Source organism: Poeciliopsis prolifica, unplaced genomic scaffold (genome assembly GCF_027474105.1).
Source record: "Poeciliopsis prolifica strain line A6 unplaced genomic scaffold, Auburn_PproV2 SCAFFOLD004, whole genome shotgun sequence".
Lineage (NCBI taxonomy): Eukaryota > Metazoa > Chordata > Actinopteri > Cyprinodontiformes > Poeciliidae > Poeciliopsis > Poeciliopsis prolifica.
In genome coordinates, this window is record NW_026562379.1 from 12,862,016 (window position 1) to 12,889,722 (window position 27,707).

Here is a 27,707-nt window from a genome sequence, read left to right on the forward strand (position 1 = left end):
AAAACGTCGACTGGAAAACGAAAGAATAACGTCACTTCCGTAAACATAACAGGAGAAGTGAAATGTAGAAAGCGGGAGCCAACTGTCTTGTTAAACTTTGGCAACATTTACGTGTTCTGAATGTGTAAGGTAAGCAACCCGTAAAGGAAAATATGTCCAAGTATAGACGTAGAGGTAATGGTTCCGGTTTAATTCCCCGTCCGTCCATTGTGCTACCTCGTGTTGCACTGCCGTAGCTAATGAGGTACTACTGTTAGTTTCGATGTCAGCCAGTTTTTTTTTTCTTTTTTCTTTTATAATCTTTTTTCTTATGGCCATTTGAGTAAATATGTTCGAGCATGAATACATTGTAGATAAAGACTAAGCTATCGTGTTGTGCAGGTAAGATGTTTTTTTTGTGTGTGTGGAGTAAGTAACGATAGATGAACAACATTGTTGGAAGAGACCACACAATGATCGCTGAAATATCTTCAAACTGACTAAAGTAACAGTAAATTTTAAAAAAATTAACCAATTAGGTTTTACTTTGCTTTCTAAATGTGGTTCAGCTGAAACATTAAAAGAAAACAGGATAATGAAATAAACCGAAACTGGACAAAAGCAATGGTACCTCTTGAAAAGATTGGGGATAATGTAACGATATGGACATGATAACAACCTATGGTGTTCCCCTAATTAGCATTGCAGGTGTAATCAAATAATGTGTCTTTTAAAATTGTGACTAATGGTCACAGTGTTTTTTGTCTGTAACTCATTGACTGTTACAAAAATCATTTGATAGCCCCAAAAGCTAGTGGAACAAAATATTAAGTTTCAGATACCACCACTTTTGTCTGGGTTTGTTTTATTAGTTAATTTTCAGTACATTTTTACTTATTACTTTCGTCAAATTCAAGTTATTCCATAGCCCCAGATAAATCTGGAGTTTAGTCAACAGCAAAAAATCAGAGGGGCGCACTTAAACCTGGGCTTTCTTTTAAAAAAGCCAGATTTCTCACCTCTATCACATACTGCATACATGGACATCTGTCATTAAGGTGACATTTCTGTAATATAAATCCTCAATTATTGTTCTTGTGTCTAATTATAAAATTGAGGAAGTGAATTCAGAATTTTCATTAGCATAATTTAATTGTTTTTTGCACATACCCATAAAAACTTAACAGAATATGCACATAGGTCTCTACAAATAATTTATATAATCAAATAAATTTTACTATTTCAATTGAAATATATGAACTTTTGGATGGTGATCTAAGTCAGTAAAATGCATCCGTATTTTAAATGTTTTGTAGATGTCTCACCCAGATCCGTCCACCACAAGCTTTGAACTCCTTGATGATGCTTCCAAGGGAGGAAATACTAAAAAGTCTGAAGATGATTCTGATGATAAAAGTTCTGAATTAGAGCACAATAATCCTGACATATGTTTAAGAGAAAAGGTGTTGAAGGAGGTAGGACTGACCAGCACTGCCTTCATTGGTCCTGCATTTCCTCCACAAGCGATCTCCACCAAGCCTGACATTGAAGACTCATTGAGTATGTTTTACAAAGAGCTTGAGAAGATTGATACACCAGATCAATCTTATCAGATTAGTGATAATCAAGAGAAAGAAGATGTTCAGCCTAACCTCAACCTGTCTAAACTACCTACCAGCAAACACTCTCAGGATATACCTGATGGGAAAATGTTCCCCACCTCAAGTTTTATGGGAATAAACAGTTACCAGAGCAACAGCGGACCAACTAAGTCCTCCTGGGATCACTGGTATCAAACTGAGCCATACCAACTCAAAAGGCCAAGGCCAGTGGGTAACCAGTGGGATTATCCTCTACCACCTAATAGGCCACCTGATCTTAGATTTCACAGGCCACCTTTCCCTCACCATTCACACCAGTCTCTATACTCAAATCCACAAAACACTTCACCCCCCATTCAAGTCAACCACAACAGCTCAAGAATGATGAACCATCATCACAAGGATTTTCATCCTCCACCATTTTCAAGGCATCCACCTCCAAACGTGTTCATCCCCCCTCCTCCGCAGGGCCGTCATGAAAACCCACCTCAGAACTTTGGATGGAATGATCAGAGTTTTTATGACACGGATATGAATGACGCACCGCTTAGGTGGTCTGGGGAACGAAGAGAAGAATGGCAGCGGTGCAATGACGATTACGACAGGCCTCCGAGATTTATGTCAGAAAATGAGCCGTGGGAACAACAGTATGACTACCGACCCTATGAAGAGAGGCATGAGTATCAGTCTGATTTGGTGCTGATCTTGATGAGAGGATTACCAGGATCTGGGAAAACCACACTAGCAAGGTACAGCTATGAGTAACCACACTTGCTTTCGGGTATTTGTATTGGATTTCCTTATTTATTTTTCACTTGTATGAACAACTCTTTCAGAGAACTGCTTTCCTCTGGCCCAAGTGGAATAATTCTCAGCACGGACGATTACTTTGCTCAAAAAGAAGGTTACCACTATGATCCAGACCTTCTAGGGGCGGCACATGAATGGAACCAAAGCAGAGGTGAGGTCTCGGTAAATTCATGTTTGGACTTAAAGAATTGTGGATTCAAAAAAAAGGTTTTGCAATCACAAGATATTATGATATCTTGGATAAGTACAGTCTTTTCTGGATTGTTTAAATGAATGGTGTTTATGTTCAATTCCATATCAGCTAAGGATGCCATGCATGATGGTTGCTCTCCTATTATTATTGACAACACAAACCTTCAAGCCTGGGAGATGAAACCATATGTCAAAATGGTAAGGTGCTTATTTATTTTTTTAACGTTCAAAAGCCTAGCTTATGAAGGTGTCATTATGAGCACTTAACAGTGAAATGAATAAACACATTTAGTTTTTCATGCAAAAGATGATAAATTGCAGTGCTTGCAGGATCTTGCCTTACTACATTTTTATCCTCATATTCCTTTAAGAGGCTTAAATGTGCCAAGATGCTCTGGATTAGGTTAATTACATTTAGTTATCCTCATTTGTATGTTCGTTCAATCATTGACTCCTCTTTTTTTAGATGTGCTGATGTATTTGTTCATTAAAAGTGAAAAGGAGGTAGAACAGTGCGACAAGATTCTAAACCCCATGATGCAGAGCAGCAAAATGTCCAGATTGTAAGGAGTTAAACACAGTACATTCATCTATCCCCTTAAAAACTGAAAGAATTGTCCTCCATCAAATAATTACGTCAGGAAGTTAATTTAAAATAACCATTGAAGTTATCTAAAATCAGCTTGTTTGTCATGGTAAAGAACATAGTTTTTGAGCTTTACCTAGAAAGCAGGGATTTCAGTTATTGTCTCAGAGGTGCAGCTGTTTTTTAATCTGTAGGGCAAAGTACAGAGATCTGCAAACAAAGTGCAGTGTAATAAAATCGATGATCATATAATCTAACAATCTAACGGTAAGGTACAGTACTGAAAAAGATAAAGAATATGCAGAAGTGGAAACTAAAAGTAGATTTTATATTTTACTAAATAGAACTTTGCAACAATTGTAATGAATATTTGCTGAAGTATGGATTTTGAGACTTATTTTGTTTAGAGAAGTAACTTAGCTGCTAGGAACTTGGTTGTAAGCAAATTGTATGTTGACTTTTTTACTCATCTAAGGTGATTACATAGCCTTTATATACATTCCTTATAGTAACTAATATTCTTATCAATTGAACAATATTAACCCTACATAAATGTTTATGGTAAATTCAGGAATGATTTTGCTTACCTTTCCCTTGGATGGTCAGAATGTTTTGCTTGCTTGATACACTATAGTCAATTAACAGTTTAAATTCATTTCACAGGCCTTGGACAGTGGATACAAAGTTGACTTTTATGAACCTGACACCAGCTGGAAGTTTGATCCTTGTGAATTGGAGAAGTAATTAGAATATATTTTTCTGTAGATATATTTTTAGATTTTAAAGCAGCACTTTATAATCTTTCTTTTTGTACTTCACCTTCAGGAGGAACAAGCATGGCGTTCCTCAGGACAAGATTGCTCAGATGATGGATCGCTTTTCGTTTCCCATCTCCATAGACATTGTCATGAATTCATATGAACCAGCTCATGTCAATCAGAGACGTCGACCAGAGCAGCAGCAAATTAGGAAAAAAATGTATTTTTGTTAGTTTTTCTGAGAGAAAACTCTAATTTTACCAAAAGAGTAAGACTTGTGGTCATGCAAATGTCACTTTTGGTAATTTATAGTGTTTTTTAATTTATTTCTTTACATATTGTAAATTTCTAATGAAGAAAACTGAATCTATATTTTTAAAGGTGTTTTTTTTTTGTTTTGTTTTTTTGTTTTTTTTAAATCTAATTACCGCAAGTGGAAATCAGATTTGTATATATTTTCCATCAAATATTTCATATGTAATTTTTTTATGCAGCTATGTTTTAAAAAAGATTCCTATTTGTCTTGCATCATTTCCATCCTTACACTGAACTAGTGCAGTTTTCTGACTTTAATAAATTCCCAGACATAACACTGTTATGTTTCAGGATTTATTTGCCTGTGGCTCAACCAATACAAGGCAAGGAGTTGCTGTGCTCAAAAATTGGTCTTGTACATTGAACTAATCTGGAAACTTTGGGCATACAACATTGCATTTTAAGGTTACAAGGTGTTTTCACAGTATTTTTTTCTCAGTTATTCCATTATGTGATGCAATACTTCAATAGGTTTAGTCACTTGGTGTTCTTATTGAACCTGGTTCTGCCTGAGATTTCTTCTTGATAAAGAGGATTTATCATCTCCAATGTTGTCAGCTGTTTGCTCATTTGAAGGACTTTTGCAAAGTCTGTGACTTTATGCATCAGTAATACTTATATTGGTAAGATCAACCGGGATCAGTATTTTAATACTTTAAGCTAGGGAACTTGTCTTTGAATAGTTTGGAGTGTGAAAGTGAAAAACACTCAAAGGTTCAGTGATAGAAAGTGCTGTATAACCTGTGTGTAACTCACACAAGTTAAAATAATACATTGTGAAACTGCTTCTGTGCAGAATCTTTCTCTGACATTATGGGATTACTGTGTCACTCTGGAAATAAGTCGGGGTCTCTTTGTTCCCTCTGGTGCTCATTAGAGCAGCACACAGGTGCTGTAAGGTGGAACATTTTTTTTTTCTTCTTGTTATCACTCCTTTGCGAAGTACCCAGAGCAAACATTCTCCTCCTATGAGACTGAGACTGCTTTTATTTCATGGTGATTTATTTTTATTTATTATTTTATTTTCAAAAACATCTGCTTTTTTTTTTTTTTACAATCTGGGAATGGGAATGATTTCCCATTCTTGTGCGTCATGATTTTATAGAATAGAAAAATCCTTCATTGTCCCACAGGGGGAATAATCAGGTCTACCAGCGGCAAGTTAAAAAAATAGGTGTAAGAAAATATTCCTAAAAACGTAAAAAGTCTATAAACAAACATAGCGTAAAAATATAGCTTTCGTGAAACTGATCTGAAAGGTGGATGTCCCACATTTTAGATTTAATTTTATTTTCTTTCTTGTACAAGTATTCTCTATTTTGTTGATCAATCACATAGTCAATTTAAATTCATAAACTTGTTAGCCGTGGCATGCTTTCCACAGATACTAACTAATATTCACATTTCATAGTGCATTAGGTGGGCATGATTGGTTTGGAGAGACGGTTATGATCGAAGGCAATCTTAAGGACACAGTGACCTCTTAAAAGATGCCAGAATTGTAAACGGTGCTTTGGAGCAGCAGTGGCTATAATAAAGTGTGCGAGATGTGTCATGAATTATAGCCAGTGACATTGTTATAATGAGAAACAATATTGCTTCAAGAAAGTTTTAAATGGTTATGAATTCAAAACCATAAAAAAAAATATTGTCATTCCCATTGATGGTTCTGTTATTTTTCAGTCTTGAAACAGCATTGTTTGAGTATAAACTTTGACTAAGCCACTCTAAAACTGTAATGTTATTGTTGCAGAATGTGTGCATCCTTTAATTTCAGCAAACTGTCCACATCCCGAACAAGCAACCCTCCCCAAGAACATCATACTAAAAACTGAAATTCTAACATGTTTTTTTTTTTTGCTAAATCCAAAATGAATCTTTGTGTTTGTATTTTTGGCCAGCTGTGTCTTCTATGGATATTTTTTCTTAATGTTACATCATGAACCTTGATTGACAGGTGAAAATGCATCATGCACTGTGGTGATATAGGTATGGTGTCTCTTGTGGACTCTTGGAAAGGGTTTGACACTCCTGGGAAGGTTTGACTGCTGTTACACATTTTCTTTTTTTAACCGATTATGTTCTCTGAAACAGTTATTCATATAACTTTTTTATCTAATAAAGTTACTGAAATTCAGATTGCTACATCATTAAATAATCAAAGTTATTCATCATTAAATAATCAAAGTTATTTAATGATGTAGCAAGGCCAACGACTTTTGTAATATTGTGATAATCTCTTTGTTGCTGTTTCTTATTTTCAGCATGTAATATTTATTTTCAGGACCTTCTTGGAGTAATTATCACTGCTAATTAATACTCCATTTCATGCAGAAACCAAAGTTGACATTTACACATGGACTCTCAGACATTGGACTTTCAAAGTAAGAGCAGTTCTTCAATTCTGATTGTCATAAAAGGAAGAGCATCAATCATTTTGGAAGCTAACTTTGCATTAGTGACTTCTTCAAATTTTGCTTGCAAATAATCTCCCTAGTTTTAAATTAGAAATAATATATTTCAGCAGTTGTGTTTTCTCTCTTGAATGTATCTTTAACACCGGCATTAATCCAAAAATTTCAACAATGACTCAGTGTTTTTGTTTTTTGCTCTTTTTTCCTAACCAAATCCCTCTCACATGCCAGCATTGATCAGAGGGTATTGACTCATGTAGAAAAGTACAACCAAGACTTGCCAACCATTTGTGTAACCATGACACAACATGCAGCTCAACAACAGCAAATCAGAAGCAGGAAAAGTCATCTATGGAGGGGCTAATGACTTTTGTGCTTCTTCCTGGGAGGAGAGCTGTCCAAAAAAAAAAAAAAAAGAGCAAATGAACAGTGTAAAAGAGGTGAATATTTGTTATAATCGTCTGTGTGTTTGTGTGCACACATTTGCATGCCAGGTGACTTCAAGTTTGTTATGCGAGGAAGCCAGCAGCTGCAAAGAGCAGGCGTGCTTAGAATGATGATTATGTAAGCCAGTTGTGATTAGTGATTTGTGCTCCCTGAATGGCAGTGATGAACCTCTTACTGCTGCTAATGATCAGAAGACAAAAAAATATATATATAAAAATCAGAGCTGGCTCACTCACTCAATGTAGGAGGGGAGTGGGCTCTTAATTTCCCCACTGAAAATCACATTGCCTCTTCCATAATCCATGTTTCATGAGTTTCTAAGTGGAAAATCAGGATAAACAGGAACCTGATTTCTAAGACACAGATAATTTCTAAAAATCAGGTTTAAGTTGCTTAGTTATCTCGTTGTTGTGTAGTTTATTATTGCTGTCATCTTTTTGCAAAGTCAATTTACGCTGATTGAAGAAAAAGGGGTCCAAGCATGAAATTAAAAGCTCTCGTGCGCCGTCAGCTGCCGTTCACGTTGTTTGTTGTGTTTGTCACGTGAGGCCAACAGCCAATAACAACCGTGTGCCGCGACCGCACAGTTTGTCATCTATGTACACACCAACGGCTGATCGGCCTAGTCAAGTTCACCTCATTTAGAGCAGAAACAAGATGTTTCAGCCTTCAAAATAAAAACCCAAGGCTTTTTGGGGGGTATAGTTTTGGATGTGGACATGGGTGTCAGAGAATTCATAAAACAATCAAAACCAGAGTTTATGACTTTTGCAGGGTGTGTGTTGTCTGAAATTACCACCTTTCTGGAAACTGCTGGTATTTTCAGGTGTTAATTGGGGAAAAGTTTCAAGTTTGATTTCAGTTTCCAGGCGGCAGGCTTGTTGTGTATGTGTCATTAAGACTCTGGCAACAAGCAGACTTGTGTGGCATATAAATAATTCCTTCCTTTTAACACACATTGTACTGGCCGAGTGAACGTACATCAAGAGAAAACAGATCTCTGGACTTCGACCAAGAGTAAGAACTTGAAAACAGAAGAAAATTGATCAGATGTGACACACCAATGATGCATTTTCCCTATATCAGTGAGATGTACAATACATATTTAATATTCAGTTCTATAAACTCTGTGGAGCTCCAGCGCACCGTCCACTGGATTTGGATGTTTTGATTGAAATAACAAAGTATTACATATTTTTGGCAAAAATGTACATTTGCTATATTCATTTGTAATATATCAGCATTTCTTTCTTTTTCTTTTTTTTTTTTTTGTTTTGTTTTGTTTTGCTGGAGGAATCACCCAGACATCTATCCAGCATTCATTGCAGATTGAGCTGTAAACTGGATGGAGGTGTCTGGGTTTCTCAATGGCATTCTGACTTAATCCCAGATTAAAACAACTAAAGGGAAGAATTAGTATTTAATTTAAGGAGCATCAAATGCTTAACCTAAATCTCTATTTCCTTGGAGATGGGAGTGAGGAGATGATTCAGTTTCTGTATCTGTTACAAATACAAAGGCCTTCTTGTGAAAGTATGAGAATGTAATGTGTGTAGAAGCAAATGTGTGTACTTGACCTTGGTAAGCGCCTCAACAGTTTCTCACTGGCATTATGACTTAATCCCAGATTAAAACAACTATGTGAAGGGAAGAATTAGTATTTAATTTAAGGAGCATCAAATGCTTAAAAGTAAAGAAACATCACAGCTTTTTGTTGTTGTTGTTCTGCCTTCTAGCTTTCGGACTTTTATTTTAAAATGCGCCACAGGAAGTGTTCTCTTACACTCGCACCGCCTTGCCTCGCGAGGAGCCCAACATGCTATGGATATGATGCCGTGCTGCGGTTGCGCTCCAGGCGGTCACACACTCAGACGGGAGGTGTTCCCATAGATTTCGGTTCCCTCCAGCCGTCCTCCCCGCGCTGTTCCCAATGTTCCCGCCGCCTCTGTGACCTGCCACTCATCCTCATGACGGGTCGACCATTTAGATCCATCGCCTGGAGCACTGAGGGAAGTTTAACTCCGGCGACTTGAGGATACGGACGGATAATTACACCACAACAGTAAGTGAATTTAACACTGTGTTCATTTTGTTAAACTATATTTGAACAGTCAATTCAGTGCGTGAATTGATTTTTATGTTTAGAAATGCATAGGGAGTGAAGCATTTGGCGTTGATGTTTTTATTTAAGCTGACGGAAAATCCAGTTCAGAAACTAATTATGTCCAACTATTTATGTTTAAATTCGCATAAATCAGTTTGAATACCTGGTTTAAATTAGAAAGTGTTATTGATTGATTGATTGATTTTTTTTTAATCCCCAAGCTATCTCGTGCCTTTGAATAAACTCAATATTTTTTAAACAGTGCCAGCTTTGAGGCTGTTTTTATTTCATGAGCTCTTTCTTCATATTTTTGAGGGAACAACAGCTGTTGTCAGACCTGATGGGTAAATCAGTTTCTGTTCCTCCCTCTGCTCAGATATCTGTTTTTGCAGTACATCATATCGGGGCATCCATCCTGGTTTTGCAACATATAACCAGAATTATTTGGGTTTAATGCAAACAGTTTTTAGCTGTCGGTTGTGCATAATTCTATTTCTACATGACACTTTGTGTTTAAAAAAAAAAAAAAAAAAACTCTTTCTTTTACTTTTGTATTTAAACTGACTGATTAACAATTATCCACCAATTGTCCCGTTCCTCCAACAGCTCTGTGTCTGTCAGGCATTGCATCTGTCCCTTGATTTAATTTTAGCTCCAATTGTCAGTCAGAGCCAGTGCTGTAGCCCTCCCAGCTGCTGGTTACATAATGTCAGCTGAGGACGACCACAGTCTACTGAGCAGAAGAAAGAACTACAATTCCAACACTTATAATGTAGTAAACGAGGCTGCATTAAAGCTTTATGTGGATGATGTTTTACTTCCACTCTGCTGGGATGATGTAAGTATCCAGAAATAGGTCTGACAGAGGGATGCTGGCTAGCCTACTTTCATAAGCAGAAGAGTACATCGGCAAACCTCCCGATGCACACTGAGGAGATGGATCTGGCAGTTTATATAGACTATAAAAGACATTTAATATGTCTCATCTCAGTCTTTCCCATGCATATCCTGTTCCCATAATCCTCATTGTGTGCACACTGTAAAAGAGATCAGGCTATCTTTTGGAAGAGATAAAGGGGGAAGTGTCTGGCATTAAGTGGATCATTAGCTCCCACTGCTGTGCTTTGGTTAAATTAGTGAGTTTCTGCACTGATTGACTTTAGAGAGCTGGAGAGGTTTGTTAAATTGTTCAGGCATGAATTTGCAGTGTCTACAGAAGACCATATTAATAAATATAAATGTGAAGCTTTCCTCTTGTTGCTGAAGAAGCAGTGAATGTTTTTTTTTTTTTTTTGCTGCTTGATATTTGCAACAGATGCTCAAACAGGTGTGTCTGATGTGAGGCCTTTCATCCAATACTTTCGTTTCACAGAAATAATGCACCTGTCACTGTACTGCATGGAGCAGAAAGTCTGAGAACAAAAACCTGCCAGGTATTGCATTGAGGCCAATATCTCTCAAAGAGACTTTGAAGCAGATGGGTTTTTTTCAATCAAGGTTTTGTTCAGTTTGGAACAGCTTGTTTGAATTTGACTTGAATGAAAGCTTTCAGTTCTGATTATATTGTGCACAAAACACATCGAGACTGGATCTACTGCAGTAACGTGTGTGTGTGTGTGTGTGTGGTGTGTGTGTGTGTGTGTGGTTAATAATTGAATATTATTTTTGCTTCTGCATGCAAGACAATAAAGATCAGCTCAAAGGAATGTAAAAATTTCACATTCATTTTGTACAGCTCAGTTTATAAATAGAAATGTAGTGAGTTACAAGGTGTTAATAAATGGAGATGTACTAAAAAAATTGGCTGCTGACCAGAATTACATGATATTCACCTTGTTCATCCCTAGTGAGTTGTGAAAGGCTGGTAAGGAAATTAAAAATACAGTATTTTTTCAGTTAGTTAATGCACCATGAACAAAAACTCCTGCAGGGATGTGGTGTTAAAGCCTGGCATTGTGGATGGCTGCTATTATTGACAAAAGAAGATTAGAAATGATCTGGTAATAGGAAAGAGCTTTAAAATGGAGCCTGAGGAAGCCCAGAGATGAGAGATAGAAAATGGTTTCTTAATGTTGAGATATTACCTTTCATTCAGGTTGCAAAATGGAATGAGAGAGGGTGAGACTTGAAGCAGGTAACACGAAGGATGGGTTATTTCCGGTTCTTTTCTATCCATTTGAAATGTCAGCCTTTGAAATATGCCGCATTTAGAAAGATACAGGTTTGGTGAAAAAATACAAAGCCCACATGTTAGCAATACTATCCCTGCTGACTGTGCTAATTGCTAGCATGGCTAAAATAATTTAAAAAGTCAACTTTTTGTCAAAGTAAAATTATTGTTTGAAAATAATGTCTTGAAATTACTCTTTTACACTTATAACATGTCCTTTGCTTATGTTTCACCAGTAATGAAAGAAAGGCTATACCAACATGTTTTAATGCCTTTTCTTTACAAAGTACTATTAAAATCAGCCACAGTTTGTAACACAAGTTGAAAGCTTTACAAAAATCTTAGATCAGGAGTCAACCACAAACTTCAAATTGCTGGATGTTAATAATTTCTTTTACACTCCAGTTTATGGAGGTTATTCAGTTCACTTTCCTTTATTGTTATTGCGGCATGTACAACAAAATTCAAAACTGTCTTTTATTTTGAAAACAACATGTAAACGAACATTTGCAAAGATTAGGTTTAAATTTTTTTTTGATGAAACGTATCTAATTGTTTGATTCTGTATATTCAGAGTTTAATTTCATTTACGTTCAACTCAATATATTCAGTTTCATTGCTTATCTATGCTGTCTTTCATTCTCTATGCATTAAATTATGAAGATATTTGTATATTTGTGTAAAAAAAAATTGTTTTAATAAAATAAAAGCTGCCAAAGTTTTAAACCAGACATTTTGTGCATATTGTAGGACTTTGGACATTAAAAATAAAAAATGATTTGTGCAGAACTGTAGAGCTCTTACTAATGTTTATGGAAACAACTACAGCATTGATTTCTTTGCCTTTGTAACAACTCCTTTGAATATTTCTTTGAACCCACCACATGAGGTTTGGTTTAATTCCATCACAAGATCAGAAGCACACCAGCCGAATAAGGACGCTGCATCTTCAGACATTTGTTGCCTGATATATCATTTGAATCCTTTGTATAATAATCAAAATTCTTTGTAGTGTTCTGCATGAGGGCGACAAATCAGCAGCACTGCAGAAGCTAAGGGCTGCATTCTAATAAACTTTGTGGACTGCAGGGAGAACTGTGGATAACGGATCAAGAATACACAAGATAGTAGTGCAGCAGAGGGTAAATTGTATCATAAGAATCTCAACGAAAGCTGAAATACTTATGCTATTGTATAAATTCCAGTTATGATGACAATTTTAAAAGCTGAGTGTGATACCAGTGGTTTCCTGTAGTGGTTCATTTTGACACCACCAGGAATTATTTGTGCTTCTTTCTTTAAAACATCAATTTTACATAACTGCTGTAGAGCTGGAGCTACCCAGAGCTTCATTCATGACTTCTGTGTTTTTCCTAACAAGGGTATGTTCATCTGCAGGACTGCATTATGGCCATGAGAGCGCTGGCTGATGCTGCTGCTACTCCAGGCACACAGCAGATCATTTGGCATTAAATTGCCACTGCTGCTTGACACACGTTGGAGTGTGTCTGCTGATTAAGACTGCCAGCTGACCTTGCTGGACCTTAACAAGCATGTGGTGAAAAACATCAGCGCACTGTTCCCTGGGGTTTTATTGAGATGTTTTTCTCTCCGACCAAGCTGAGTAACTGCAGTGCTTTACCAAAGTGTACACTTGAATACTTTGGTCTGCTAGCTGAATTTCAACTAGCAGACTAAAAATAAGAGCTGTAGTGTATACTTGTCAAGTGTAATGACAAAAATGACAGTTTTGCAAACAAAACTGGATCTGTAAGGGATTGTACGACATCAAGAGCTGGACTTGTTACAAATACAGCGGTGTCTCTGTCAAAAGCATTCGCAAGCCAAGACAGAAATAAATGAAATAAAGTAATTTGATGTGGGGTTTTTTTTGTACAAAACAATGTTACTCATCATACACCCAAAACTTAAAAGGAATTTTGCACATTTGCTGTATTTAAAGAAAAACATTTAGTTTTTGGATTCCTTTGGGTTCAATTGAAAAAAAAATGATCTGAGATGAGAAAATTGACGTTCATAGATGCTCACCACCAAATGTGACTGAGCTTGAGCTATTTTACAAAGAGGCAAAAAGATTAGTCTCTATTTATGCAAAGCTGATCGACATGTACCCCAAAAGACTTGCAACAGTACTTACAGCTCACAGGTGGTCTTACAAAATACTATATCAGGGGGAGTTAAATACAGAAGCACACCACACTATTCAGATGTTTAATCCCAATATTTGGTACTGATTAGTGACAAAGGGTGAAAAAGTTCTAACTCTCTGCGCTATATTTGATGGTTTAATTTGTTCTCTTGTCATTACAGCCATGAAGCTGTGAGGCTGCAGGAGGCAGCCGTGACGAACATGATGGAGGAGGCTGCCAGTCAACTGGAGAGGGACCATGTGCACAGTGTCTACGACAAGATTGCTCCATATTTCAATGACAGCCGCTACAAAGCCTGGCCGAAAGTGCGACAGTTCCTGCTGGACTTGCCTCCTGGGAGCATCGTGGCTGACATTGGTGGGTGTCACCTCAAATGCGATGACATGATAATTAAAGCTGTGTCCTTTTTTGCTGTTCTTGTCTATATTCACATCATTTAAAGGAGGCTTAAAATACAACAGCAAATGAATCCCTGATGTAATAAAACCTCTTGTCTTTTATGCTATTTGTAATATCTTTTATATATATAATCTGTTTTGTCCTTGACAGGTTGTGGAAATGGCAAATACCTCCATATCAACAAGGAGGTGTTCAAGCTGGGGTGCGATGTTTGTCGCCCCCTGGTGGACTTTGCTTGGAGCCAAGGACACGAGGTCCAGATGTGCGACGGCCTGTGCTTGCCTTACAGAGACGGCTGCTTTGATGCTGTGCTCTCTATAGCCGGTATTGGACACACACAGACACACACACACACACAGTTAAAGATGACTAATACAGCTTATTACTGACTAACACCAAATGGCAGCTGCTCAACATGTGCAGCTGCCATTTGGTGTAAATTTTATTACAACGTCTAATGATAAACATCAGTTTACAGCATCATGTGTGGCCAAGTCAACAGTGTGAAATAATTCATGTCTTCTCCCACAATTGTGTAATATTATGCTCAGTTAGGGGAGCAGTCAAAAACACAGTTACAGTGTGTACTCTCAGTGCATGGCATGCTTTGTCTCTTACAAGTGTTGACATGTAAGAAACAGTGCCTTGAAAAAGTATCTGCCCGTTGAATTCCTTTTATATTTTGTCACATTTCAACCACAGACTTCAGTTTTATTGGGATCTTGGTTGAAAAACCATAACAAATGAGTCCATTGTTGTAAAATAGAAAGGAAAATTATTGGTTTTCGAAACTGAAAGTGTCATGTGTTTTCCTTCATCTTTTTTCTGATACTCTAGAATAAAAGCCACAATTTATCATTCTTTTGTATGAAAATGGAAAGATTCACAATGAACAAACCCCCTGAGTCATGATCATTCACCCAAACCATGTGACTGGTTTTGTACTTTGTCCTGTAATATTATAAATCTAAGCAGTGTTTCAATCTTTAAACTGAATAGCAAAGGATTTGATGTAATATCTGCAATGAATTTCAACAGGACAAAGACAATAATGGCACTTTTCTTGTTTGTTCAGATCTTTTTTGTAAAGGGGTTTGACATCAAGAGAGCAGCAAGGCTCAAAACAATTTGCTATTTAATTATTTTTTTTTTTTACATTTTCATGAGTGTATGAACCCAGGGTTGGTGTTCACCTACCATTAAGATAGTAACTCTAAACACGCAGTCAGAGCTATGTTTAAGAGTTAGATTTGCATGTTCAAGTTCAGAACCTAAACTAAAAAGTAATGCTACACTTTTCAGATTTTTTTCATTGATAAGAAAAATGTTAAAAATCCAAACATCATCTTCCTTTTTCTTTAAGTGCACTACTTGTGTAGGTCAGTCACATATTCTAGTTAAATAGACTGAAGTTGGTGTTTGTATAACAAGACAAATGTGAGAAAATTCAAAGAGAATAGATACTTTCCCAGGGCACTGTGAACATCTTCCCTTCATCTTTCTTTATTCTGAAAAAAGCCTGTGTTTTGCACAGTCATTCATCATTTTTCCACCAAAGAGCGTCGCATTCGGGCAATAAAGGAGATGGCTCGCACTCTGCGAGTTGGTGGACGCATCATGATCTATGTGTGGGCCATGGAGCAGAAGCGGCGGAAATTCGAGAAACAAGACATCTTTGTGCCCTGGAACCCCAACCCTCATCTGTCCTCCACCTTCAACAGAGACGATACCAAACCCAGGAGACGGGCCGCAGCACAGAGCGTGAGTGAAGCCATTGACAACACTGAAAACTACAGAAAGGTCAGAAGCACATCCTCTGTAGCCGATGAAGAAGATGTGACCCAGACTGCGCCGCAGCAGAGGACCCAGAGACTGTGGTTCTTTTCCAGGTCTCTGGATTCTGTGTTTGATTTTGGAAGCTTGGCCATCTCCTGGCCGTCCTCCAGAGACCTGAGACATTTATCATCAGCCACAGGTGGAAACGAGGGGAACAAGCCCAACCAGCGGCCAAGAGGACGAGGCCTCATCAAACAGGTCTCTAGCTTCTTTTCCCCTCCGTCTGTGATCGGATCAGAGGAGGACGTTTTTGACTCAGACACAGACCTGCAAAAAGATCAGAACGATCCAGGAGGCCCTAGTAACCCAACCTATAATAACGGCAAAGAAAATCAGGGTGTCTCAGTATCTTTAGCACAGGAGTGTGGCTCACTTGCTCTGCCGGATCTTATTTCCTTGCAGCAGGAGAATCTAAGGCAGTCTGAAAATCAAAGCATCAGGGAGCCAATAGGATCAGGGCAACAGGGAGGCACACCTGAAGAGCAGGTGGAAGCTTCCTGTCTGAGGTACTATCACGTCTTCAGAGAAGGAGAGCTGGCAGAGCTGATAGAGCATCATGTCGAAGAGCTCCATGTCACACACAACTACTTTGACCATGCCAACTGGTGTGTCGTGGCAGAGAAGTTTCAGGTATGGAAAATTTGATTTCAACTCATGTGTGGGCCAAATTTTCGCACTTCACCACACAGTAACGCTTTACATTCAACGCAGGATAATGTCTGTAAATGTGCAGTTGTAGCTACAGACACTCAGATAATTTTCTCTGCTTTTACATTATTAATAGCACTTAAGATGGAGTCATTAAAATGGTTCAGCTCAGAGCAAAGCAGTGTGCTATGAAGGTATACTGTATAATAATAATAAAATTGTAAGTATTTATTTTTTGTGAAAGCAAGAGGAGGAAACATTATGACCGATTCTGAGCTTTCTTCTATTTATTTGAACTCTTTTCAAAATGACTTGTCTTCTAAGGGGATGTTGACGATTGCACTGTTTCCCTTTTGGGACTTAAAAGCCAGAGTGACTTAAGAAAGACTGACTGACAGTATAAACTTCCATTGGTTTTAGTATTTTAATCATTTTATCTGTGTAGGAATCTTATTGTTTGCGTGTTTTATGAAAATGTGGTTGTTACCTCTGAGTATGTAGAGCCAAACGGACAGCATCTGTTTGTGGTCTCTGTTAGATGTTTTATAGATGGCTTATACAGTGCCTTACAAAAGTATTTAATATTCCTTTTAACTACTTTAATCATGTTGCTGCCACAAACTTTATTTTAATTGTTTGTGATTTTTATTTGATGGCGCATAATTCTGGAGCACGTTTAAGATTTTTCTGAGTAAATGACAAATTCTGAAAATGTGGCATCCCCACAGCATGATTGTACCACCACCATGTTTCTCCCTAGGCTATAGTGTATTCAGTGTGCCATGTTAAAAGTTTGGCATATTGTTTCATCATCTAACCCTGCCTTAAGCCTCTTCATAATTAAAACCCTTCCACTCTGGTGTTTTTCAGTCTTCATTATTCAGTTTTTCTGTTAAAGTTCTCTAACCAATCTGTGATGCCCTTACAAAACTCGATTTACACTTAAAGGTGGAAGGTGTCATGCAACTTTTAAAGGTAATTGGGTTGACTTTTATGTAGGAGTAATTAATTTGAAGGGTCTGAATACAAACAGAAATCCAATTTTATATTTTAATTTGTTATAAAAACAAAAAGGACTACTTTGTGTTGGTCTATCGCATAAAGTCCTTTGAAATATCTAGAAATATTTCATGTAAATACTTTTGCAAGGCATTGTAAGTCATTTCTTTTACAATTAGTGCTCTGAACAGCTTAGAACATCTTCCAAAATTCCGGTGTTACCCATCTTGAGTGTTTTGATGTTAATATCAGGAGCAGCTGCATAATGTCTTGTAACAAGCTGAAAAAACCAGCAGTGTGTTTCAGCAAATAAACTGCCTCATTTACTGTGAATGAAACATTGCACTGTACCATTAATGTGTCACTGCTTCATGTCAGAACATGGCATAAAAAAGCGACACTTTAGTCTAACTCTGTGCTTTTATCTGTATTCATTGTGCCAAGAAGAATGAGTTCTCTTTTTAATAAAGTGTGTGTGGACCAATTGTGATTATGAAGTATGGATACCTCAGTGTCTCGTGGTTTTAAATTGCTTTTTCTTTAAATAATTTTGTCCATAATTGTGGTGTTGCAATAATGTTTAGGGTCATGATCCGCCTACAATGTGAAATGCTGCGAACATGTCTATAATCTCAATATAACCATGCACATTATTATGTTTGTAATCATGGAAATGATTATACTCATAATGATATGCATCAACGCATCTTTGCCATTACTGCTATATCAGTGCTATCCTTTGTTCTCCTTGGTTATCTTTTCCCAGTGATCTGGTAGAAGTTGGTCGCTCAAAAGGTTTATAGGAAAGTACAATGGTGTATTCTTGAGATGGGTGCGAGAGGACATGAGAATGAGGAGACATTCGAAAAATTTAGAAAACTTACTGTGTTTAGACTATCAAAAGTCTTAATTCAGGGTTATTGCGTTTCCACAAAACCTTTTCTTAATTCGTAGATCATTTCCATATACACTCCCATTAGGCTATGTCTTTCCAGTACTTTTTTATGTTTGCACATTGAGCATTTTTAATTTTAGTGTGTTTGATTAACAAAAGGTGCACATTTAGTCAACTGCCTTGTCTAAATTTCATACTAGTGAATAACGAAACAACAAAGGTACAAATTGTCAACATTTTCTTTTTTTTTTTGTTGAAAAAAAATGTCCTTTATTGGTTCTTAAAGGACATGGCTTTACATTCCACACTCCCTCCAAACCTGAAACAAGGAGAACACAAATGCAATAATTGTTCACTTTATATGTAAAATGATGTCTGGACTAATAAGATGTGTTTAATATGCTGAGATTATTTTACCTGAGTAGCTGCTCTGTGGACGATGGAGTGTCTGAGGGCCAATTTGTCGATGTCTCTGGAGTATCCCCCACCAATAACAGTAGCAATAGGAATACCTCTCTTCACCACAGTCTTCATTACATAAAGATCTCTCTGGTAGAGCCCTTGAAGATATAATACAGTGTTAGAAACTCTTTTTTAGCAGAGAAGCTGGTTTTCAACAGTCAATCATATTTTCACCTGCCAATTGTCTTTGATGACTGATTGGCAGATCTGAAACTGAAAGAGACCAACAAGATTCCCAGTGGGACATACCTGGAATGTGTTTATTTTCTAATATTTCATATTAGAAATTTTTCTTCTTTTTTTTGGTTCAAAATGTACCAACTTCAGCTAATAGTAGGACGACTTAATGCACTGCAGCAAAGTTGCTTTACTCTCGATGTTTTGGAAATTTCAGCATTGAGGCGATGGTTGAAATTTTCAAAGAAATGCACATACAATTCTGTTTAAAGTTAGCAATGCAAAATGTGCTAACTGTCAGCCAAATAAAGCCAGTTTAAAAAGTTTATAAAGAACAATGAGCATTGTTCTTTTAAATCTTGGTTTACAGTGACTGATTTTCTCACACACCTCATATGAAAGTTGCTTCTGCTCCTAGACTAAATAATTATTGGCTGCAAAATTGATCTGAATGCTGTAAATGTTTTAGACAAACATTCTTGAAGAGAAATAGTAATTGGCTGCAAGTGGTATCAGCACGTTAAAGCTTTACAAAACCTCCCAAAAGCCGCAGCTTTACTTTTCAAAATTCAGGTTTTTTAGCATGTACTGTTGATTTTTATACTTCAGATCTGGGGATTTTCCACTGCAGTAAATGGGCTCTTGCAGCTGAATATGTGGAAAACTAAGTGCCAGAGCAGCATCTGTCAGCAGCACTTTGGAGGCTATTTTTGCTGAAAAAGCTGGACAGCTTGTTGCTATGATAAAGTGTTTTCTTTAATCTATAATGCCAACAATCAAAGCATTAACTGATACATAATTATGGCTGTACAAGATTTCCTGCTACCTTTGCGCATTATCTCATCTTCTGATCCTGGAAACGTTTTACTGCAGTGCTTTACAAAATGAGCTTGAAGAACTGCAGCCTGCTTTTGTGCTATTACTTGACTTCTTTCTGGAACATTTCAGCACTGCACTGTAAATGTATTCAGGTATTCAGAATAACTGAATACCAGAGGAAGAACTCACCTTGATCGGTCAGACGGAGTCTCCCAAGTTCATCTTCCCAATGTGGGTCAACACCAGCGTCGTACAGAACCAGGTCCGGATGAAAAGTCTCCAGCAGCCAGGGTAGGTGCTCTGCAACTGTTGATGAATCAAGCAGTTCTACTATAGAAATTCAATACTTTTACCTGTCAAATGTCAAATATGCTCTTTGGCCCGGTAGAAACATGTTAGGTTTTCTGAACATATTTGTGAACATGCCTGTGGAGAGATACTCCTTGTCTTCCAGCCCATCCGCCACGCTGATATCCAGGTCACTCTGTTGTTTGCGGATGGGGAAATTTTTCCCACAATGCACAGAAAATGTAAACACAGATGGCTCATCTTTAAATATGAAAGCAGTGCCGTCACCCTAAGGACACAAAACAGGGAAGTTAAAAAATGTCAGTTCTAGAAATGAAAATAACTAAAAATGACAGAGTTCAACTCCACCTGATGCACATCTAAATCCACGATTAAAACCTTTCTCTTCCTTGATGAGCTGTTCATGAGGTATTTGGCTGCAACTGCTAAATCATTGAGGAGACAGAACCCCGAGCCATAGCTGGGGAAAGCATGGTGGGTTCCCCCCGCCGTGCTGCAAGCCAGACCCCTCTGTAGAGCCACTTCAGCAGCGAGAACAGTCCCACCTATCAGGAGAAGAAATCCAGATGTGAACTTCTCTGACTGTCAGGTCTCCTGCTCAAATCTCGTTCTTCTGACCCGTTTCATATCGGCACCGTCGTACGATGCCCTCGCTCCAAGGAAAACCTGTCCTCCGCTGCTCTTGCTCATTTATTCTTCCACTTATAAAGTTGTTCAGGTAATCCTCAGTATGCACGGCGCCGAGCAAGTCTTTCGAGGCAATCTCAGGAACCCAAACCTACTGTGATGAAGGAGATTAACATTAACAGGAAACTGCACCTATTATACTCACCTTAAACTTTTCTTTAATGACCAGCGTAGCTCTTTCATGCATTGTCAAGTTCCTACCACAAACCTCTGCCTTTTACCATGATTTAACAAACAAAGCAGCTCGTAACTGTGAAGTTGAAGCAAAGTTAAGGTTCTCAGTCAATTTACCTTTCCCCTATTTCCAAAATTTTATACCAAAGATAAATTTGTTTATTTTTTGTAGTAGTATGAGATAAATAATAATAAAATGTCTCAACTAACTTAATTTAATTTGCTATGTATTATTTACCTGAAAACCTTGCAATACACTGACTTATTTGGAAGAGCTGACTCTAACATTTTAAAATATGACTGATTAGAAACCAAATCAGTTTCTAAGAGTCATAAAACCACATTTTCTAATCACAATTGATTCAATGATTGAGTTTATTTCAATATTGAATTTTGTCTTATTTTGAAAGGAACTTTCTAATAAGTACATATTTTATTATTTCTAAGTGTTTACAAGATTAAATAAAACTCAAAAATAACTTTATACAATGTCTGGCAGTTGCCAACAAAACATAAACTTTGGTACATTTTACTTTAGTGTTTTTTGTTTTGTTTGTTTGTGTTTTTTGTTTGTTTGTTTTTAAACGTGTGCATCTCTTGTTCCAACTCAGGTTTTGGTATCTTTTCCTCCCAGAATGCATGCACTAAAAAAATACCAGGCAAGTTGGAAAAATCCTGAAAGTAAATGGTGAAAAGCAGCCAATTCCCAAAGAAAATGATAAAACATGTTCAGAAAGCCTGGTTACAAACTTCCTAGTACAGCTGATTCTGCTGTCTATCTCACCTGTCTCTCTGTGATGACTTGGTCCTGAAGTAAAAAGTGTAAAACTCTCGGGAACTTGGCCATTGGGAACCTGTGGTTTGCTGGAAGGTCGCACACATACTTGCCGTGATGAACAATGGGCAGTCCGCTGGATTCGGTTCGTACCTGTGGGGTGATCAGGAGGTTTTCTGTGAGGTTTGGGAACCCGACGTGCTCAGGTAATGTCAGCACTCTGCCTCGGCGTTTGCAACAACCTGCAAGCAGTTATTTATATCGCGTTAGTTCTTACTAGTTCCGAGTGGAAACATCTGCCAGAGCTGAGCGTGACTCCGACAAGGCGTCCGACTGAAACGCGACGGGTTTTGGAAAATATTCTCTTCACGCAAGTCATTTCTTACTAATGTTGAATAACAGTTGCTTATCTAACAGAGGGAATTTTGTTGAATTTACTGTTCCTGCTGCTGCCATCTCCTGTCACGGAGTACAAATAACGCAAAGTGTTGTTGTGATGCCTTGTCTCCCTCTACTGTCCGTTATTGATCATTACAGCTGAGCTTCACAAACACCCATTTAAGAATGAAATGGATCAATTTCGTTTAGTTATTTTGTCATGCCAAAATATGTTTTCCTGAGTGACGTTTATTGGTTAGATAGCGTAACGTTTTATTTATTTTCGTAATTAAACATTTTTTTTATTGTTTTTGGGGTATCGCTGGAGTCTGTCAAGTGATTCAATGAAAAGTAAAGAATGGAAATAGATGAGTATTATTTTCAGAAAAAGTACTCACCTTTTACCAAAAGGTTTACTTGTTGCACAAAATAGACAACTGTATATAGCTGTAAATACATTGTATATCTTGCACAATTTTTATCACCCTTTAACTATTTTTTATGTTTTTAATCTTGAATCTATGTGTATTTGACCAACAGAAAATTTTCACATTACCACTACACTTCCTTGCACAACTATTCATGTCATTTAAACTATTTTTCACATTACAGACACAGTTAGTCTGTAGCTGCTGTTTTATGTAACAGACCAGCATAAAGCTGTAGACATGGAAGTTAAAAGAAATAAGGTTGTGTTTATTTCGTATATTTTGCATAAATGCTTTGATGTTTTCATGACAGAGCAGTGTGATGATTGTCTTTATCTCTGTGAGGAAAGTCAACAGGCCTCGATGTTGATCTTCAGGTATTGGCTTGTTCATTGTTGTCCAGTGGGCTGGGATCTGAAACAGATTGCTCCTGTTCCTGTTTCATATCAGATCAGAACATATGCAGTGTAGATAAGATAAAATGTATAGCCCTCTTTGCTTTCATTTTGCGACATTTTGAATTCCTCTTTTGTATGATGATCTGTATGCATGCTGGCTTCTTTCAAATAAAGCCAAACTGCGTTAGAGACTTCTATGCAAATTAGTTACATTGATTATTCACAAGACTTCTTTTATTCTGAGTTTCTTTTTCTCCTTTTGACTGAGGAAATGATAAAAGCTTCTTTTACACTTAGATTTCTGAGCTTTCAAGCCATGGAAAATCGCTCATCCTTCCTGCTGTATTGACATGGATGAGGATAGCTCTGCTTCTTTGAATTCACTTTCTTTCTTTTTTTTTTTGTCTGCAACCTAGCTGTCTCTCCACATTGAACTCATCCTCTTCAGCAACCACCTTAAGAAAGATGACTAGTATTGCTAAGTAAGCATTAGAAATACTTACATTTTATGTAACTATAGTAAAATAGTATTTGAGTCTTGCTATTGTGTCTGGGTTCACTCCTTCATCTGTCTGCTTTAAATTACTGGCAGGTAGCTCCAGGCACCGTCTGGCATGCTCTTGTCTCCGGGGATCTTCTGTAAATGTGTGTGTGGGTTTGATGAGTCTGGTAGAGGGGGATTAACTTAACCCCCACCCGGGAAATGGGAGTTTATTCACAGTCAGATCAGGAAAAAAAAAAAGAATAAAAAAAGAGTGTAGTGGCCTCAGGTGCACAGAAGAAATCTTTGCATAATGGAGAAAGGAGATTAGAAAGCTAATTCAATTACTGATTTCTGCTCTGTTAAAAGGCGTTTCAAATATAGAGAGATGAAGGAGGAGACGGGACTCGCGACGCGAATGAAGGTTTCCAATTTATTTTGACAGAGCAATTGTGTAGCTTTTTTCAAATGTTGAAGGTTATATTAATTCTTTATCATGTAGGCTCTTCATGCCGCACCTTTTAGGCAAATGTTCTCTCCTTTTAAACAGGTCCCTTGAACCTTACTTATTCAGTGACATTTCTAAGCATTAATTTTGTTCTTTTATTTAATATTGTATGAGGCACACAGATTTATAAATTCTAAAGGCAACAAGGTTGTCAGTTGTTTAGCCAGAGTATGGCTGTTGAGATGCAACCTACACTGTGTTATCTCATCATATCATTTCTAATAGATAATCTTGTTTTTATCTTTAAAAAGTCTAAAATCTAGCAAATAATTTCCTAAAATTAACTCCAGACTGGACCATCATATCCTCAGTGAAGTTTGCATTCACTCATCATTGGCACGAGCTTTGACACCTGGACAACCTGCTGTTACAACCGCCGAAAAGTTTCCAGCATGATTGAGGTTGAATATTTGATCACTCATATTTGAATGCATTTAAACTAAAATGATTCCTTGCATAGACCTGGCTTTTAGGCATTATTCAAACTATCAACATCTTGTTACTTTGGTTTAGCTATTCTAAGAGATGTTTTAATATATGTCTAGGCTTATTCTTTTTTCCTATCTCTAATATGCCAAAACTTTGACAAGCCAGCTTTTGGCTTGACTTAGTGTGCTGCTGGAATTGTTTCTCATGTTTGCTGATTTTGACGGAAATGTGAAACTGCTTCACCATGGACAGGGTCAAGGATGATTCTACAGCTTCTTTTTCATTATACAATTGATTCTCAGCGGTTCCCAGAATGTTATGATTGTGATATAATTCCCTTTCATTTGAGGGGTGACAGTTTGAGTCTGGTTTAATTTGGTGCTGCAACTAGAGAATGATCCCGACATCTAAACAGATTTAGGAATAGGGAAAGTACCTCAATATTGTCTCTCGGGAGAAACGCCACTCATTTCAGGAGAGGTGGGCTCCACCTTGGTCAGTCCACTACAGCGATGCAGGACATTTCACAACAAGAGTTCTTGTACATCTCTGATCCACGATCACTAAGATGACATTTATAGCTACAATAAATGTCATCTTAGCTACAATCAATTGTACAACCCTTGACATTTTTTCATGTCAAGGGTTGACTGTTTTTAAAGCAACTCTCATTACCTGCTAAGACCAAGCAGAAAGTCGTAGAGTTGGTTTAATATTTTTTCTTCTCATCATTCTAAATAAATCATGTTGAATTTTTATTGGTTTTTTTAAAGGATATTTTTCTCTCTCTCTCAATGTAGTGTTGTTAAACTTAATAATCTGATTGCCTTGTAATTTGTACACAGATGTGATTGATTATCCTCTGGACTTACTATGCATTTATCTAAATGAATAGCTCTGCCACTTCTGAATAGCACCGTCAAGCAGACAGGTATTTTCTTGCACCAAGAGGCCTTTTGTGTTTGTTGTCGCAGCGCAGTAGGATGATGGGTGGTGTAATGTTTGCATCACACACCGGATTTGATCATACCTGTCAATTACACAACATCAAAATTGCAACGTCAAGCCCACTAACCCCTCCATCGACTCGTCTTCACCCTCCATCTCACGGCTCTGAGCGGAAGGAATTTGCTGGTAGATTGCGAGGCCTGGCAGAGCATGTTGCAGCAGGTGAGGGCAGGGGCTGTTGTTGGAGGGAATTAATCTGTAGCTGCTGTTGGTGTGTGACTGTGACGGCCTCATTCCTCAAAGGCAATCCCTCAGTCACATTGATTTCTTTCCCCTCACATCTCTTTCCTCCAATAAGAACTGACAAACAGGAGAGTCTGAGTGTGTGTATAAATATGTGTATGTGCCACACTGCAATTTTCATTCACTGTGGACAATGTTTACATCTGTTTGTTCACTGATGCTGGAAATTATATCCGCTTTACTCTCTATCATCTCTCATTGTTTGGAAATGTCCAGACAGATTACTGGGCCCTATTGTGTGTCTGTCATGCGTTTTGTCAAAGCGTTGAATGATGAGACTCTGTTTTTGTTCAATAAGGCTGTTACCGGTTGTTCATTTGGAGGAATTTATGTTGAACATTTTTTTTAAATTACACAAATTTATTATTATTTTTTTTAACAAAGCCACGCAGCTCCACTTTGAAACCTTACAACATGTCTGATTAAATGACAATCACTTTTGCTTAAACAGTACCTTGAATGGTTTCATCTGTAATATGCATCACCATGGAGGTCTTCCTATTGCTCTTTTCTTGCTAATATTTTAGCAGCAAAAGTAAGTTGGTCTTTTAGAGGCAATTACCAAACCAGACGGCCATCTGCTGCCTACTAAATGTGACAGATCTCATGGGTGTTTAAGGAACACTTGATCCCATCATTAAATGGCAGGTGGTAATTTAAGCACCAGCCAAATTACCAAATGTCGTCACATGGCCAGATTCTGTTTCTTCCTTCCCAACTATATATGTATATATAGATTTATCAACCATGCTTATGAGAATACTTCTAAAATATTGCAGAAGATTTAAGCCAAAGCTAACAGAACACACACACTTTAAAAATAAATCCTGTTTTGATTCATTATTTTCCCAAATGTCTTTCTTGGAGATCATAAAAATGTTTTTTTTTTTTTTTTGCTTAATTTCATTGGTCAAGAAATTGTAAAGAAAATATTCAGTGCTTCCATCAGATGCCAAATTGTGAGATTATGTCCATTCTTTAAAGTGCTGGTCACATCAAAGAATGCTCATATGGTTAACTCTGAAACGAGCAGCTTTTCACAGCTCAGTCTGAGAGCTGCTTCATGAATTATGTAAACTTTGCACATGCAATAGCTGCGTGATGTTGGAGCAGCTCCTCAGATTGGTAACGTTTGAAGCCACAGACAGCAGTGAAAATACAGAACATCTGTCCGTGATCTGCGGTATGATAGAAATCTGAAGGTATGTTGAACAGCAACAGAGATGTTGAGTCAGACTGTGGTATTGCTGGAATGTTTTCTAACTCTGTTGGAGTTTTGGATCATATTTGTCTGTTGCCACAGCTATGTGCAGTTCACATTGCATAACAGAACTGTATAAAACAGCATAAACAACCCAGTTATGGCACAGCTTGATAAAACTACCGGTCTATAATTGTTCCTAATGCGCTTCATGTAGATAAGAGTTGTGGGTCTTTGCTGTTTTTACAAACTCCCTTTTGTTCTGTGTAAAAAAAACAAAGTGAAATGTTGGCAGGCGAACCTGGCACGTTTCAGAAACACAGCTGGCTTCATTCACTTTAATCTCACTATGCCATAGGAAGACCACAAGTACTTCAAAACGTCTGTCTCTTCTTGGCAGCTGTACCGATGCAGATGATGGTGTCAAGAGGGAGAGAAAAGGCTCAGCAGAATGTATTTTTCTACCTTGAAAACTTTCTAGCAACAGTTTTCATCATCTTCATTCAGTTTTTAAATGTGGTATGAAGTAACTGTTGAAGAACATGGTTATGGGGACAAGAATCAGCAATAGCAGATAAATCACTTACCCTGAAGCTGATAAATAAGTTCTGAACATGACAACAAGATGCAGGAAAGTCATGCTCATAATACTTTTTCTCCATGAGTAGAGCCTTGTGCTGTGGGTGTGGTGTTTGTGTATGTACTGGAGAAACCTCTTAATGGGCCATCAGTTAAATTGAAAACAGTGTACATTGATTTTTACGTAGCATCAAGATTGCTTTCTAAATACACAGATATTACAGTTTGTTGCTTGGCTTCCTTTGCCTTTGTGCACATTACTTTTTTAATGCATTGAATAATTATTAATTGTGTTTTCTCCCATTTCTTCAAGTGTGGACTAAAATA

General features: G+C 37.5%; 3 protein-coding genes across 4 annotated transcripts; 2 read left to right on the forward strand and 1 right to left on the reverse strand.

Annotated features, from left to right (window-relative positions):
* Positions 1-47: 47 nt before the first annotated feature.
* Positions 48-4,911, forward strand: n4bp2l2 (NEDD4 binding protein 2-like 2). 2 transcript variants are annotated; one of them, XM_055028224.1, is made up of 6 exons: positions 48-129; positions 1,296-2,329; positions 2,417-2,541; positions 2,692-2,780; positions 3,832-3,908; positions 3,994-4,910. In XM_055028224.1, exons 1-6 carry the CDS (start codon positions 121-123, stop codon positions 4,157-4,159), a joined length of 1,500 nt encoding a protein of 499 aa, XP_054884199.1. In that variant the 5' UTR covers positions 48-120; the 3' UTR covers positions 4,160-4,910. The 2 variants fall into 2 exon arrangements, with proteins under 2 accessions (XP_054884199.1, XP_054884200.1); XM_055028225.1 differs by lacking the exon at positions 48-129 and adding an exon at positions 167-381 and having other exon boundaries at positions 3,994-4,911.
* Positions 4,912-8,911: 4,000 nt separating this feature from the next.
* Positions 8,912-17,919, forward strand: trmt9b (tRNA methyltransferase 9B). The gene is made up of 4 exons (XM_055028227.1): positions 8,912-9,164; positions 13,708-13,904; positions 14,097-14,270; positions 15,481-17,919. Exons 2-4 carry the CDS (start codon positions 13,748-13,750, stop codon positions 16,425-16,427), a joined length of 1,278 nt encoding a protein of 425 aa, XP_054884202.1. The 5' UTR covers positions 8,912-9,164; positions 13,708-13,747; the 3' UTR covers positions 16,428-17,919.
* A 477-nt stretch (positions 17,920-18,396) lies between these two features.
* On the reverse strand, positions 18,397-22,172 carry hdac12 (histone deacetylase 12). The gene is made up of 8 exons (XM_055028238.1): positions 22,005-22,172; positions 21,737-21,880; positions 20,710-20,869; positions 20,440-20,636; positions 20,209-20,359; positions 19,972-20,088; positions 18,742-18,884; positions 18,397-18,643 (listed from the first exon to the last, which is right to left on the reverse strand). The coding sequence occupies exons 1-8, from the start codon at positions 22,104-22,106 to the stop codon at positions 18,620-18,622; spliced, it is 1,038 nt and encodes a 345-aa protein (XP_054884213.1). The 5' UTR covers positions 22,107-22,172; the 3' UTR covers positions 18,397-18,619.
* Between the last annotated feature and the right edge of the window lie 5,535 nt (positions 22,173-27,707).

Coding starts and splice junctions, on each gene's coding strand:
- trmt9b (XM_055028227.1), top strand. CDS start 13,748: ATGATGGAGGAGGCTGCCAGTCAACTGGAGAGGGACCATGTGCACAGT. Junction 13,905..14,096: donor GAGCATCGTGGCTGACATTG/GTGGGTGTCACC, acceptor TGTCCTTGACAG/GTTGTGGAAATGGCAAATAC. Junction 14,271..15,480: donor TGCTGTGCTCTCTATAGCCG/GTATTGGACACA, acceptor TGTTTTGCACAG/TCATTCATCATTTTTCCACC.
- hdac12 (XM_055028238.1), bottom strand. CDS start 22,106: ATGACTTGCGTGAAGAGAATATTTTCCAAAACCCGTCGCGTTTCAGTC. Junction 20,360..20,439: donor TGGATTTAGATGTGCATCAG/GTGGAGTTGAAC, acceptor TTGTGTCCTTAG/GGTGACGGCACTGCTTTCAT. Junction 20,089..20,208: donor CAAGGAGTATCTCTCCACAG/GCATGTTCACAA, acceptor ATTCATCAACAG/TTGCAGAGCACCTACCCTGG.
- n4bp2l2 (XM_055028224.1), top strand. Junction 2,330..2,416: donor GGGAAAACCACACTAGCAAG/GTACAGCTATGA, acceptor CAACTCTTTCAG/AGAACTGCTTTCCTCTGGCC. Junction 2,781..3,831: donor TGAAACCATATGTCAAAATG/GTAAGGTGCTTA, acceptor TTCATTTCACAG/GCCTTGGACAGTGGATACAA.